General features: G+C 36.6%; 1 protein-coding gene across 15 annotated transcripts in view; it reads right to left on the reverse strand.

The window, feature by feature from the left end:
* Nucleotides 1-16,848, reverse strand: part of camk2g1 (calcium/calmodulin-dependent protein kinase (CaM kinase) II gamma 1) — a 120,680-nt gene that overhangs the window by 42,426 nt on the left and 61,406 nt on the right. For all 15 annotated transcript variants that reach the window (XM_052102370.1, XM_052102361.1, XM_052102366.1 and 12 more), the window contains exons 4-6: nucleotides 11,409-11,463; nucleotides 8,604-8,669; nucleotides 2,885-2,957 (exon numbers count right to left, since the gene is read on the reverse strand). In XM_052102370.1, coding sequence (XP_051958330.1) covers nucleotides 2,885-2,957; nucleotides 8,604-8,669; nucleotides 11,409-11,463 — 194 coding nt within the window. The remainder of the gene's footprint in view (nucleotides 1-2,884; nucleotides 2,958-8,603; nucleotides 8,670-11,408; nucleotides 11,464-16,848) is intronic.

Genomic DNA, 16,848 nt, shown 5'->3' on the forward strand with positions numbered 1-16,848 from the left:
ACAGAGCGTAACGGAATGGTAAAGAAAAAAGTGTCTCAAAACATGTTTTTAAAAGAGAAAAAAAAGAAAAAAGACAACACTTGTGATGGGACATTAAAAGAATCTGGCAGGTTCAATATAAGTTAAGCTCAATCAACAGCATAACACATTAGACATATTGTTTTCATTGCATAAATACAATGATATTAAGTGTGGCCACCCCTTTTGAAAACAGCAGCTGGCACACTACTACTAAAAAAAGAGAGAAAAATGGCACTTACAATGGAAGTGAATGGGACAAATACTCAAATACTTAAAAAAAGGCAGAAACATTATGCAGTAAGTGTTAACATGATTTCTGTTTGATACAATTGCTTAATAACCTATATACAATTTTATCCAATATTACAACTTTGTTGTCATGAAAACATAACGCTGGCAAAAATTAGCATCTGATGAATGTTCTAGAATGCCAGTTAATCCCTGATTTTATCACACTAAAATCATATTAACACGTATGTTTACGTGTTGTGCCTTTACTTTTAAACAGTGTGTATTTTAACTAGGGATGTCCCAATACCGATACTGATATTGGAATCGGGTCCGATACCACACATGTGCTCATGCTCATAAAAATGCTCCGATACCAAAAACCGATACCATCTGACGTCCAAATGTCATTACGTAAACAATCAGCATAGAAATTCTAATCACGTCATGTACTAGTGAGATTATTTAACCACAAAAGCAGCAATTTAATGATATAAATATATAGTTTAATGGGCATGTCCAGTACGTTTCAAATGTAAGCAGAGCACTAGTGAATGTGTGGAGACAGTGTTGTGCCAACGCCGGGTGCCCCGCATGTACCTTTTAAAGCTCCTCCTTGGCTCATATAGGGAAAACACCATCATGAGCATCAAGCGCTCTGTTTGTAGCAGATGAAAGTGAACAGAGCACAATTACTTTGTAGCACTAAGCACATACGGAGTACATACTTATTTAATTAAATAGGTTTTTGCAGTTTAATAATCTTAATCTTTAAAATTGAGCTTTTTCAGACTGAAAAGCTACCGTCGTCACACAGAAACACTTCAAAATAAAAGCTCAATTTAAATGACAAAAGTATGACAGAAATATATCACTACTGTAAAGTTATGTAATATTAACTACTACTACTAATACTAGTAATAATAATAATAATAATAAAAAATTGTAACTGTATTATATATACGGTAAGCAATATCTCACATCTGTGATGCTCTGTTATAGAGCACTTTATTTGATAAAAGTAACACATTTTAAACATTATTTAAAATTAATTAAAATTAAAATATATTTGAAACACCATTTTGATGATAAATTGAAATAATTTGTTGATATGGAGTTCAGGTAAAAAATAAAATAAAAAAAAAGGATCGAACTCTGTATCTGTGAGTATCAGAAAGAACGTATCGGTACTCATACTAAAAAAATGGTATCGGGACATCTCTAATTTTAACTTTAATGAACTGGCCCCATTTACTTCCATTGCAAGTGCCTTATTGTAACCACAAGGGACAAATCAAAATTACTTTTTTACGTTAATCAATATTAAGCCACAAATACGGTCAGTTGAGATTAAAGGAATATTCCAGGTTCAATACAAGTTGAGCTCAATCAACAGCATTTGTGGCATAATGTTGATTACCAAAAAAATTATTTTGGCTCGTCCGTCCTTTTCTTCAAAAAAAGCAGTTACATTGAGTTACATTTTTGGAAGGTTTAAAAGGCAAAAATGTCAAGCTTATAATCTTATAAAATCATTAAATTAGTTATTTTGTTAAAACTCATGTATTATTTGAGCTTTAAAGTTGTTTAAACTTATTGACGTTTAAACAACTGATTTGTTGACATTACATCGTCATAGTGCCTAAAACTGAACATAGTTGTAAAACTGGATGTACACTACCGGTCAAAACTTTTGAACCAACTTGACTGAAATGTTTCGCATGATCTAAAAAATCTTTAGATCTGAAGGCGTATGCTTAAATGTTTCAAATTAGTTTTGTAGACAAAAATATAATGGTGCCACCATATTAATTTATTTCATTACAAAACAAAATTTACTTTAAGGAATTTTTTTTTTAAAATTGATGACTTGGACCAAATAATAAAGAAAATCAGCCACTAAGTGTCCAACATAAATGGGAACTCCTTCAAAACTGTTTAAAAAGCATCCCAGGGTGATACCTCAAGAAGTTGGTTGAGACAATGTCAAGAGTTCATGTCTGCAAATTCTTGGCAAAGTGTGACTACTTTGAAGATGCTAAAATATAACACAGTTTTGATTTATTTTTTATTGTGTTTAGTCACAACATAATTCCCATAGTTCCATGTATGTTATTCCATAGTTTTGATGACTAAAAATATATAATAAAGAATGGGTAGTGTATCTTTACACAGAAAAGGTTCATAAGTGATTTCATCACACTAAAATCATGTTAACACGCATATTGTTTATGTCTAGTGGCTATATTTTTGAAACAATGTGTATTTTAACATTTACGGATTGGCCCCGTTCACTTTGTTGTAAGTGCCTCACTGTAGCCCAGATTTTTGCTTCTTTTTTTTAAAGAAAAGGAGGGAGAAGTCAAGCTTAATTTTTGTGGTAATAAATACTACGCCACAAATGCTGTAGATTGAGCTCAACTTGTATTGAAGGTCAGAATATTCCTTTAAATTGTACTGAACATGGAATATTTCTTTAACAAATTTAAAGAACAAGAATACAGATATTAAACCAAAAGCATTTGCCCAACACCTTTTGACAGTGTCTGTGTGTTTGTGTGGGGCAGGGCATTGACATGGAAACCCTCAGAGGCAACCATGAGCAGGGTTGTTGTGGCGACAGGCTTTCACTCACCTTGAGGTCTCTGTGCACAATGTCATGTTGGTGAATATGATTGACACTCTCCAAGATCTGATTGATACACTGGCTGAAAAACACAGAATAATTAAAAAATATGTGTTAGTGCAAGGTCACAAAAATGTTATTTAATAATAGACAGGAGTAAGTTGAGGAACAGTTCAAAATTAACAGGAATTTTCACTAAAGATCCCCTTCGTAGTAGCCCTTAAACTTTTAAATGTTTATGTGCATTTAAACATAGCCCCTCAACACACGTTGCACCAACTTTGATGTAAATAGTATCAAAAATCATTGGTTATTGTATGCCTTATGACCCAACACAACACATTTGACTGTTTTGAATTAAAAGCAAGTACGAATGACGTATTTCCGCCAAAATAACCAACATACAATAATGGCCTACGGTTGAAGTCAGAAGTTGACATACACCTTAGCCAAATACATTTAAACTCAGTTTTTTTTTAAATACATGACATTTCATTATAGAACACATTCCCTGTCTTAGGTCAGTTAGAATAATTACTTTATTTTAAGATTGTGAAATATCAGAATAATTATAAGAGGATCAAAATAAGAGAAATAAAATAAATAAGAGAATAATTTATTTCAGCTTTTATTCCTTTCATCACATTCCCAGTGGGTCAGAAGTTTACATACACTTTGTTAGTATTTGGTAGCATTGCCTTTAAATTGTTTAACTTGGGGCAAATGTTTTGGGTAGCCTTTCACAAGCTTCTCACAATAAGTTGCTGATAGATTTTTTTAAATTATTATTATTATTCCTGGTGTAACTGAGTCAGGTTTGTAGGCCTCCTTGCTTGCACATGCTTTTTCAGTTCTGCCCACAAATTTTCTATTGGATTGAGGTAAGGGCTTTGTGATGGCCACTCCAATATCTTGATTTTATTGTCCTTGTGCCATCATTCCACAACTTTGGAGGTAGCTTTGGGATCATTTTCCATTTGAAAGACCCATTTGTGACCAAGCTTTAACTTCCTGGCTGATGTTGTGAGATGTTGCTTTAATATATCCACATAATTTTCCTTCCACATGATGCCATCTATTTTGTGAAGTGCACCAGTCCCTCCTGCAGCGAAACACCCCCACAACATGATGCTGCCACCCCCATGCTTCACATTTACATTTATTTACATTTACATTTAAGCATTTGGCAGACACTTTTATCTAAAGTGACTTACAGTGCACTTATTACAGGGACAATCCCCTCCGGAACAACCTGGAGTTAAGTGCCTTGCTCAAGGACACAATGGTGGTGGCTGCTGGGATCGAACCAGCGACCTTCTGATTAACAGTTATGTGCTTTAGCCCACTACACCACCACTACGCCACGTTTAGATGGTGTTCTTCAGCTTGCAAACCTCACCCTTTTTCAGCCAAACAGTTCAATATTTGTTTCATCAGACCAGAAGACATTTCTCCAAAACATAAGATCTTTGCCCCCATGTGCACTTGCAAACTGTAGTCTGGTGTTTTTATGGCAGTTTTGGAGCAGTGGCTTCTTACCTGCTGAGTAGCCTTTCAGGTTATATCAGTATAGGACTCGTTTTACTGTGGATATAGATACTTGTCTACCCATTTCCTCCAGTATCTTCACTCTGGGATTAATTTGCACTTTTCACACCAAACTACGTTAATCTCTAGGAGACATAATGTGTCTCCTTCCTGAGCAGTATGATTACCACAGGTCACTTTTATTGTGTTTATACTATTGTTTGTACAGATGAACGTGGTACCTTCAGGCATTTGGAAATTGCTCCCAAGGATTAACCAGACTTGTGGAGGTCCACATTTTGAAGGAAGGCCTTAAAATATATATAAAGTACATACTCTAATTCGTAACACATCCAATCAGAAGCTAATTGGCTAATTGTCTAAAGGCTTGACATAATTTTCTGGAATTTTCCAAGCTGCTTAAAGGCACAATTAAGTTAGTGTATGTAAACTTCTGACCCACTGGAATTGAAATAGTCAATTAAAAATTAAACAATCTGTCTGTAAACAATTGTTGGAAAAATGACTCGTATCATGCACGTGAACGTCTGACTTTCTGCATATGTTGAAAAAAATAGGAAACAAATTGTAAGCCTGTCATTTCAATCCACTAATTAAAATAAACCCTTGAAATTGATTACAGTACATTTAATCAACAGCCCTTTTCTGGACAACTAAACCAAGCAATTAAATTAAATGCTGTGACTAGATGATTGATGCTTTAAATTAAAATACTGTTACTTTAACTGACAAAGCTGAGGTCAGGAGGTATGTGTAAGGTTAGTGAGGCACATAAGGTGAGCTGAGCAGGGGATTCTGGGATAGCTGGGGTGGGCATTACTCTTGCTAAAGCACCTTGCACGCAGACAAGTACACACAATATCTCATCCCTCTTAAAGCTATAATCCTATAACAGAATGTTGAAGGAGAGGCCTTACCAGGACAAATCAACCGGAGTGGGAGACATCAACAACAAAATATATGGAAAGCATTTTAGCGATTTCTCCTCTCTTGATAAGTTGATAAGCCTATTTCTTAACTATTCAAAATGATATGGTTAACAACATTTTGCATTGGGTCTAAAACAGAAGGGGGAAAATACATTAAAACAGACCTGAGAGCCATTTTTGGTGCACCATTTGAGAACAACAGCTTTGGATACTCAATATTAAACTCTTTAATGGTAAATAATGTTTCGTGAAATAATGCATGAACACGGAGATCTTTATTGAATTTGCTCTGGGGAAATGGCACAGATGCTGGCAAGAGTATGATTGTGTGAAATGCATTTCTATTTCTCCACAGTTGACAAGGCTTTTGCAAACTGACAGATAACTTAATAATGGTTATATAGTAAATTCCATTGAAATGAAATTTGAGAAGTGTAGACTTAGAATTATAAGAAAGAGAGAGAGCAAGATGGGGGGAAAGGATGTTTATATATTAATGTTATAAAAGGACACAGAAGATCTTTGCCCAAGTTTGATTACATTTGAAGCCCAGCATTCCATTTTCAGAATGGCACAAAGACCTGTTTTTTTCTCTGATTCAAACAGCCTAACTCATATAGACAGTTAATCGCTTTCTAAAATGCCCTCTTCTCTCTCATTTTCCTTACAAATGCACATCTATGTTTCTTTGTCTGCCTCTCTTTTGCAATATCAAAGCCTAAAAATGGCATAAAGCAGTTCTTGTAAAGCAAATTTACCATGAACTCCCATATGTGCCCATTAAAACACCTCTAACTGCTTGAAGGTGTTGGATGCCTAGGGCTTTAACTCAGAGTCCATCAGAGACTCCTCACCCTCACAGATGGCTCCTTATGACACAGTTAAAAGGTAAAGTATGTAATCTGTGCGGCACTAGCATTAACAAATGAAACTGAAACAATTACAGTTTTCAAACAGGTTTCCTGAATACCATCTTCCACCAAACGGATAATCCCACCTCAAACTCACAGCATTTGTTAATACTATGTTGGGCTCAAACTAAATTTTTCGACATTAAAATTCTTTCTCCTATCCAAGTGTAAAGGAATGTGTTTTATATGAGTTAAGTTGAACCAACAGCATTTGTAGCATAACGTTGATTAGCACAAAATAATATTCAGACTTGTCCCTCGTTTAAAAAAAAATTATATTATTGCAGTTGCAGTAAGGCACTTACAATGAAAGTGTTGGGGCCAGTCCAAAAATTTAAAAATATATATTGTTTCAAAAGTATAGCCAAATTACATGTGTTAACATGATTTTAGAGTAATACAATTGCTTACTAACCTTATTAGTGCAAAGTTCTATACAATATTACAATTTCTTGCCATGTCAATGTAACGCCACAACCCCAAAAAGCTATTTTATCCCACTAAAATCATGTTAACGCATATGATGTTTACATCTTGTAGCTATAATTTTATAACAGTGATTATTTTAATGTTTATGGACTGGCCCCATTCACTTCCATTGTAAGTGCCGTTACAGTGTGATTACAAATCTATGGGTGTTTTCAAACTGGAATGGGCATTTCTAAACCATGCAATGAAAGTAGGGAATCTTAATGTAGTAGGCAAATCATGTAAAGAGGTTGAAAAATGCCCATTCAAGTTTGAAAACACCCACTGATTGGGAAAAGCCCATTTTTGTTCTACAGAGGCATAAGTCTCATCATATTTGGCATCACACAAGTATCTGTCTATGACAACAGGTGGAAAATTATCAATACAAATTAAGATCAAAAGCCAATAAAAAAATGTAATATAATAATATTAATATAATTATAGAATATAAATAAATCATTATTCTAGAAACTTCAAGACAGCCCACATAATTTTTACTTTCATAACAGCTACAACAGTTTGTTTACTTCACTTAGTCTGATGCTTAAATAAATAGAAAACACCCGATTTCCTATTAGGTGTAAGCCTAGTAAAATTCCCTTGTGTTCCCCAATTAATGCTGACTTAAATTTCCAGTGTGTTCTTATCAAATTTGTGGTTGTATTGCATTTTGTTAATGCAGTTAATGCAGCCTCAAGAAAATTTTATCAAATATATTTTTGGTTCAAGGTGAATGCATTTTTGTATTATTTCACAATTTAATTGCCTTCATTTTTTTTTCCAAAACTGAGTTTTCCCCAAGAAAATTTAAGTTTTTTTTAATAGCGGCTATGCACACCACAATTTTAATTAAAATAATAAATAAATAAATAAATAAAAAATTATAAATAAAAACTTTTGTTTAATTCCAGGATCTGCAAATGAAAAACATTTCTTTATGGAGTTGATAATGAATACAAGTTGATGTCACAAAGCGTTTTGCAAAACTTTTGAATAAATGTTTTTCATAAAGGCCACAATGTGTTTTGCTTAAATTACATTATAAAAATGTCTTTTCCCAAAAGGGTATCGACCAGCCCAATGAGGGACAAGTCAAAATTATTTTCTGTGGTATTCAATACTACATGCTACAAATGCTGTTGATTGAGCTTCACTTGTACAGAACCCAGAACATTCCTTATAAATGTAACAAAACCCTAAACTTCTAATTAATAAATATCAGGATTTTGGATAAATAGGTTTTGGTTTTTTTCACATTAATATAGTATGTGCTGTGACTGCTCACCATTTCTTTGGCTTGTTTTTATAAAAAAAAAAATATAATTCTTACAGTTTTTAAATTACCCTTTAGTAGTTTTTAAAGGTTTATTTAAATAGTCTTGTGATGTGACAATCTTTTCAGCTGTGTACGAGCTTGGCCAGGCTAGGAGAGCGGCTAAACCAGCTTGGCCATTCTGGGGAGACCATCTTAAACAGTTAAAACCAGCAAAAACAAGCTTAAACCAGCTAAGACCAGCAAACCAGTTTAGCCTAGTGTTATTCTTTTTTTCAGCAGGGTAGTACAAAATATTGTAGAGAGATTACAGATAATGGAGGGGAGTGAGAGAGGGTCCAAAGGGCAAATAGCGGCTAAATAAATACATATTGTGCAAACTTCTGCAAACTCCACCATCATTAAAGACTCTCAGTTTTTCTGCACAAAAGCGATCCTCCTCCTGTGCTTTTTGAATCAGGTGTGTGTGTGTGTGTGTGTGTGGTGTGTGTGTGTGTGTGTGTGTGTGTGTGTGTGTGTGTGTGTGAGAGAGAGAGTGTGTGTGACCTGCTCACTGCAGCAGAGTAACCACAGCAACAGTAAATTGGAGAGCCCACCTTGCATCAGCTTCACTGTAATACTCTCTGGCGACGATGTCCTCAAACAGCTCCCCTCCAGTTACACTGTAGAAAGAGAGAGAAAGATAAAAAAAATAGCGGAACAAGGGATGAGAAAGCAGACTGAGCAAGGTTTGGGGATAATTTGACCAGCAGCAGGAGGCACGTAAATGTAAACATGATTGCAAATGCACGCAATGCTGCTAGTGAAAGGCCTACCTTTTGACAATGTTTCTAGTCAAAAGGTTTTTTTTTTTTATTCTGTAGTTTTTGAGTCACTTATCCATAAAATGGGTACATTATGACACACACTGATAAGATAAAACATTATGACCACTCATAGGTGAAGCAAATAACGTAGCTCATTTATGTACAAGGCCACATGTCAAGGTCTGGGTAGATTAGACAGTAAGCGAACAATCAGTTCTCAGCGTGATGAATGCAGGGGAAAATGTGCCAGAGAAAAGACTTGAGTGACTTTGACAAGGGCCAAATTGTTATGGCCAGATGACTGGGTCAGAGTATCTCTGAAACGGCAAAGCTTCTAGAGTGCTCCCGGCCAGCAGTGATGAGTCTCTACCAACAGTGGTCGAAGGAGGGACAAACCACAAACTGACAACAGGGTGTTGGGTTCCCAAGGTTTGTCGATGCATGAGGGAAACAAAGGCTTTCTCGTCTGGTCCGAACCAACAGAAGGTCTACTATGGCACAAGTCACAGACATTTTTTTATGATGGTTACGGGAAGAATGTGTCACAACGTACAGTGCATTGCACCCTGCTTCATACAGGGCTGCGTAGCTGCAGAGTAGTGGAACAGGACCTTGGAGCAGTGGAAGAAGGTCATCTGGATCAATGAGTCCCTTTTTTTTTTTTAATCACATGGATGCCCATTTACGTGAGGAAGTGATGGCACCAGAATGCAACTCTGGAAAGATGACAAGCTGGTGGAGGGAGTGTGATGCTCTGGGCAATGTTCTGCAAGGAAACCCTGGGTCCGACCATTCATGTGGATGTCAATTTGACACATGCCACCAACCTACAGTTAATTGCAGACCAGGTACACCCCTTCATGGCAATGGTATACCCTGATGACAGTGACCTCTTTCAGCAGGACAATGCGCCATGCCACACTGCACACACTGTTCAAGAATAGTTTGAGGAACATAATAAAGAGTTCAAGGTGTTGCCCTGGCCTCCCCAGATTCCCCAGATCTTAATCCGATTGAGCATCTGTGTGATGTGTTGGACCAACAAGTCCGATCCACGGCAGCTCCACCTCACAACTTACAGGAATTGAAGGATCTGCTGCTAATGTCTTGGTACCAGATACCACAGGTCACTTTCAGGGGTCTTGTAGAGTTCATGCCTTGGCGGGTCGGCACTGTTTTGGCGCATTCAGAGGACCAACAGCATATTAGGCAGGTGGTCATAATGTTTTGGCTCATCTGTGTATACCATGATTGACCATAATTTTGAGAATATTGTGATAATAATGCACTTTACATTCCATTTGTTAACATTAGTTAACTACACTTGTTAACAGAAATAAAAATGAACCATACCTTTACAGCATTTGTTAATTTAATCATTTACTTATAAGTTAATAATGCAATATGAACAAACATGAACTAACAATAAATAATTGTGTTTTTAACATAAATCAAGATTAATAAATGCTGTTAATAAATGTTGCACATACTGCCTTTCCCCTATTGACTACCAGGTTTAACCTGTAATGGTGGTGTGCAGTTCAGTGCCGCCACCAAGGTGTGTACGAGACAAATGACAGGAATGTAACATTAGGAAATGATCCTTTGTTCCAGATAAATCAAGCTCCACAATAAGGCCAGGAAAAATCAAAGTGAAGTGGACTCTGCTTAAAACCAGGCCACAATCACAGAAACAGCACTAAATCGCATTCAGTGGCAACTAGAAATGTCTAACAATCAATTCTCTCTGGCAGATCCCATCAAATTGAAGGATATATTTTGACACCAGGGATGGTGCGTACGAGATGTTCTTGTCTAAACATATTTCAGCTGAATTTCTCTGCCAGCAGGACTGGAGTCATGACATGATTCACTGGAGTAAAATGTGTTTGTGTTTAAAAACTGCAAAAAGTGGGGCCTGGGTAGCTCAGCGAGTATTGGCGCAGACCATTACTCCTGGAGTCACAAGTTCGAATCCAGGGTGTGCTGAGAGACTCCAGCCAGGTTTCCTAAGCAACCACATTTTCCCCATTACTAGGGAGGTAGAGTCACATGAGATATCCTCCGCATTGGTTGCAATGAGTGGTTCTCACTCTCAGTGGGACACGTGGTAATTTGTGCGTGTATCGCAGAAAGTAGCATGAGCCTCCACATGCTGTGAGTCTCCGTGGTGTCATGCACAATGAGCCATGTGATAAGATACAAGGATTGACTGTCTCAGAATGGGAGGTATCTGAGATTTGTCCTCCACCACCCGGATTTAGGTGACTAACCTCCCCACCATGAGGACCTACTAAGTAGTTGGAATTGAACATTCCAAATTGGGGAGAAAAAGGGATCAAGAAAATATTTTTTTTTAAATTGCAAAGCAGAGACCAACCCTGGAACTATTGAAAATCAAATTCACCTGAATATGGAAACTATAGATATAATTATCAAGTATAAAGGTACAAAACAGCATACACTGTTGAGTAACACTCTACAGAGAGTGAGTGTGTGTGTGTGTGTGTGTGTGTGTGTGTGTGTGTGTGTGTGTGTGTGTGTGTGTGTGTGTGTGTGTGTGTGTGTGTGTGTGTGTGTTTCAGCCATACTCACAGGTCAAAGACCAGGTAATGGAAACCCTCTTCTGAGATGCTGTCATGGAGCCGAACTGGTTGGAAAGACAGCAGGAAAATCAACATTAAACAACTACAACACAAAAATAATGTGTTATAAAAGAAAATATTTCATTTATTTTATTTTTACAGATGAAGTATACTTTTTTGGTAATGATTTGATAACACTTTGCTTACAATAAGGTTGTCTTTAACATTGGTTAACTACATCAGTTGAGTACTTTTTCAGTGCTTATTAATCATGATTAATGTTAATTTCTACATTTACCAATACATTTTTTAAATAAAAAATTCTATATGTTAACAATGAACAATTGTATTTTCATAAATGAACATTAAAAAAAGATTACTAAATGCTGTAAAAATATACTGTTCATTGTTATTTCATGACAACTAAAGCATTTATTTACTAATGTTAACAAATAGACCTTGTCTATTTATAGTAATGTGTTCTCGTAATTTATAGCGTCCAAATGGAAAATGCAAAAATAATTACTGATTTCAAACAAGTTTCCCAGACACTCCACCCATTTGTTATTGGTCACCAAACATACAGTCCTGTCCCAAATTAACACCATTGGTTGAGTAAATGTTGCTGTGTCGGGCCAAATGGGAAGCTCAAACAAACAATTTTATGACAGCACCAAAAAGCCAGTTTTTATACTATTGATTTTAAATTCAAATGGCTTACTTTTAGTTACCTCTGCATATTAAGCTGGGATACGAGACAAAAAAAAAAAAAAACACTTTATAGCTTTAATAATGTAAGGAGTTCTTCCTCAGCATTTGTCGCTCCATCACACAGCATTCATAACAACATCTGATGGGAACATACAGCATACGTCCAATTACACAGTATTATTGTGATGTAACGCTGACAATTACAAAGCAGGTGCACAGACTTAAGATAACCATAATGAGCATATGGCTAAAATGAAATAACAAAAAGACTATCAAATGACTGGTCAGAGAGAGAGAGAGAGAGAGAGAGAGAGAGAGAGAGAGAGAGAGAGAGAGAATGTGGATGACAAGCTCACTTGTTTACACAAGCAGTGTCACGTAGACAGTGACACACACTGAGTGTATGGAATGGTAGGGTGGAGAGAGAGAGAGAGAGAGAGAGAGAGAGAGAGAGAGAGAGAGAGAGAGAGAGAGAGAGAGAGAGAGAGAAAGTTAAGTAAACACTGCCCAGAATAGCAGAAGCCTTCTGAGAGCAAGAGCAACATAGCAACTACAGGCTGAATTAGGGAGGGAGAAAAAGAGCGAGTAAGAGTAAATAAGAGGGATTCAGGCAAATCTGATGTGGGAAAATATGTATATATTAGTTCAATTACTCCTACATTATTAAAGTAATGCAGTGGGTCAATAATCCTGGAATGACTGTTTGACAAGCGGGCCATGGCATGTTGACATTGGTATTGCAAACATGAGCCACTGTAATGCCAGTAATTACAGAAGCATGAGTTTAATTAACATCCAGTCTGAGGTTAAAGACAACATGAAAGGGCATTTGCAGTGCATTTGACATCTGTAATGCAAGTATTTGCAACAGAAAACAAAAATACAGCAAAAATACTTGATACTTGGCAGTCTTGATTTTATCCAATCGTATTTGACTAAATGGACACCTGTAAGGCTGTGATATTATTGGATAAAGGTGATGTGTGTAATATTTGTAAGTTAAAGAAAACATACAACATAATTAAAGTGGTAAAAACTGTGATGCTATCAAATCATTGCTCTGTTTGCCTGAGCATCCCGAACAGCCAGACAAAGCAACATTGACTCAACCAATGGTTTGAGTTTGGGGCAGGACTATTTGTTTGTTCAACCAATTTTTGAAATGGGGACTGGTCAAGAAACCTGTTTGAAAACCTGTCATCATTTATTTAAATTTTTTTCCATTTGGTGTTGCTAGTGGCGCAGAAATTACACACTTAACCATTAATATTTTTTCAAGCACCCGAGTGGCCTTTGTTACTTTATTTCTACTTTATTTCTTGCTATTGTTTGACTACAATTAGGAATGCACCGATTTGGAATTTATAGACCGATACAAATAATCGATAATTCACAGCTCATGGTGGCTGATTTTTATTTTCTTTTTTTAGTTTCAATTTTTAATCTTGTTTAACTTATTTATTAAAAGTTACTCCTCTGATTAATAGGTGTAATTTAAAAGTTTAGATTTTGGACAATTTCACCAACTCTTAGTTGTTGCAATTTTAGGTTTGGCAGATGTAGCATGAACCAGAAATGTTCCTACATAACAGATGCAATCTGAAATAGACTAATGAGCCAAAACATTATGACCACCTGCCTAATATGCTGTTGGTCCTCCGCATGCTGCCGAAACAGCACTGACCCACCGAGGCATTGACTCTACAAGACCACTGAAAGTGACCTGTGGTATCTGGCACCAAGACATTAGCAGCAAATCCTTGAAGTCATGAAAGTTGAGAGGTGGAGCTGCCGTGGATCGGACTTGTTGGTCCAACACATCCCATAGATGCTAAATCAGATTGAGATCTGGAGAATTTGGAGGCTAAAGCAACACCCGAACACTTCATTTTGTTCCTCAAACCATTCCCGAACAATGTGTGCAGTGTGGCAGGGCGCATTATCCTGCTGAAAGAGACCACTATCATCAATGAATACTGTAGCCATGAAGGGGTATACCTGGTCTGCAGCGATGTTTAGGTAGGTGAAACGTGTCAAATTGACATTTAAATGAATGGCCGGACCCAGGAATTCACAGCAGAACATTGCCCAGAGCATCACACTCCCTCTACTGGCTTGTCGTCTTCCCACAGTGCATCCAGGTGCCATCACTTCCCCAGGTAAACGGCGCACATATGTACACGGCCATACACTTGATGTAAAAGAAAAAGGGACTCGTCGGTCCAGACGACCTTCTTCCACTGCTCCAAGGTCCTGTTCCAATGCTTGCGTGCCCATTGGATGCGCTTTCGACAGTGTTTTTCGAATTGTGTGATTGAAAAATTGACAAAAAAGAAAAAGAAAAAAGAACTGGCTTTTTGTACTGAAAACTTTCACTGGAATTACTGTTCATTTTGCTGCTACGTTATTCAGTAGACTAGTTAACAATAGCTAAGTTTTTTATTATTGAAATAATAAAAATGTGAGGTTTGTGTCTCTTTTTTAAATCAAACAGAAAAGAGTAAAAGAGCATAGAAGAAAACAACTATATACCTAGGGGTATTGACTTAAAACTTATCCTTCTTAGAGACATTTGTATTCATGCTTAAGTTTGTGTTTCTTAAAATATAAAAGAGTAGCCTACCACCAATTAGTTCCACACAGTGATGTATAGATAGAAATTCTAAAATGATTAAGAAAAAAACAACTCCGTATTGGTAAACAATCTCGGTATTGGCCGATACCAAGAGTTCAGGGATGGAAATTGGATCGGGAGAGAAAAAGTGGTATCGGTGCATCAGTAGTCCTCACATACAGTAGATGATCCTGATTACAACCAGCCTCAAAACAAAATACCAAATTGCAGAGATTTTGAAATAATCCTCACAGAGCAACATAAAGTTGATTGCAACACCATCATCCTTTAAGAATTAACAGTTTGATGGTTCCCAAAATAAAGACATTTTAGAGAAAATTTAGATATATTTTCATTACATATTGAAAAAGGAAAAAAGGCTGACAAATAGAGGTCACCTGATGCTATGCGAGGAGCAGACGTGTGAGCGACGAGCTCTGCGCACTTTGCTAGTTTTTAAATTATTTTCATGTTATAATCCAGTGAGATTAGAGTTGGTTACAAGAGTAGCAGATGTTGAGAAACAAATCATTATTGTTTTAACAGAAATACAGGGACAAAGGTTGGTTTTGGCTAATATTAATGCGCATAACGTTGATGGTCAGGGCTTTTTATTGATCTTGAAGGGATGTTGCAAGCCACTGGCATCCCTCATGATATAATATTGGGAGGAGACTTTAACCTTTTGATGGACTCAGTCCTTGATCACAGTGAAGCAAAAGTGAGTAAGCCCCCTAGAGCAACATTGATGCTTCACGGTATGTGTAAAAAATCTTGGTCTTGCAGATATTTGGCGACTTTTGAACCCATCTGGTAGGGACTATACATTTTTTTCATCAGTCCATAAGATTTATTATAGAATAGATTTTTTTATATATCTAAGTCCCTTATTTCATCTGTTGTTGATTGCTCAATTTGAAACATCTTGGTCTCAGATCACGCCCTGGTGAATTTATAGAAGTTGCCACATATGGAGAAAAAGAAATAATATAGTTGGTACTTTAATGTATCCTTTTGCAAAATCCTGATTTCCAAAAAATGTTAAAGACTGAAATCAATGTTTATATGGAGACAAACTGGTCCATAGTATCTTCTGTAGGCATGGCTTGGGAGGCACTAAAGGCAGTTCTTAGTGGTCGGATCATACAATATGCCTCATTTACCAAAACAATCCAAAGCACGAGAACTTGTGGAGTTGGAAGGGAATATTAAAAGTGCAGAGGCAGAGCTGAAGTGCCGAATGTTGTCTGATGGCCTCAGAGAATTGACCTGATTGAAATACAGATATAATACTATTTTGTTGTAGAAAGTGGCGATTTGCAAGACAGTCATACTTTGAGTCGGGGGTAGCTTTTGGCTAGATATATAAAGCAGAGAGAGTCTTTTTCTACCATTCCCTCAGTTAAATCTGCTGATGGTGACATTTTTACCTCTGCCATTGATATTAAAACTGCCTTTAAAGAGTTCTTGATCTCTATAGTTCCACATCTTTGTCTACTGATGAAGCACCATTAGAACTCCCTAAATTTATGACTGAGCAAAAATAAATATCTTGATTCTGAGATAACCTTGGAGGAGTTTGAAGAGGTAATTAAGGCCTTACCTACAGGCAAGGCTCCAGGGCCAGATGGTTTTGCTGCTGAATTTTTAAATTCTTATGTTACAGAATTGGGCTCCACTATTGTTAGAAGTTTATACAGAATCATTAAAGAATGGAAAGCTTCCGCCAACCATGACAAAAGCCCAGATCAGTCTGATTCTTAAAAATGACAAAGATCCAAGCGAGTGTAACAGTTACCATCCAATTTCCCTGATACAGCTAGATGTAAAAGATGAAAAAATGAGGAAGTGCTAAGAAGGCAGCTGGGGTTTAGGGAATTATTTGTTTAAAAAAATGGGGCAAATATTTAGTTTTTTGGGGGGACTCTTGGGGAGGAGATGTGGAGAGTGTGGTTTAATTTTGTATGTTAATTATATATTATGTGTGTGTTATGTGGGACCACAGGGGTGTTTGTTGGGGGTCAGAGTGGGATTGTATTAGTGGTGTTTGCATATAAAATGTTGATTCCTTGTACATGTGTTGGGTTTTTCTGTCATGTACATATGAATCAATAAAAAATGTATT

The sequence above is a fragment of the Xyrauchen texanus genome, chromosome 33 (assembly GCF_025860055.1).
Source record: "Xyrauchen texanus isolate HMW12.3.18 chromosome 33, RBS_HiC_50CHRs, whole genome shotgun sequence".
Taxonomy (NCBI): domain Eukaryota; kingdom Metazoa; phylum Chordata; class Actinopteri; order Cypriniformes; family Catostomidae; genus Xyrauchen; species Xyrauchen texanus.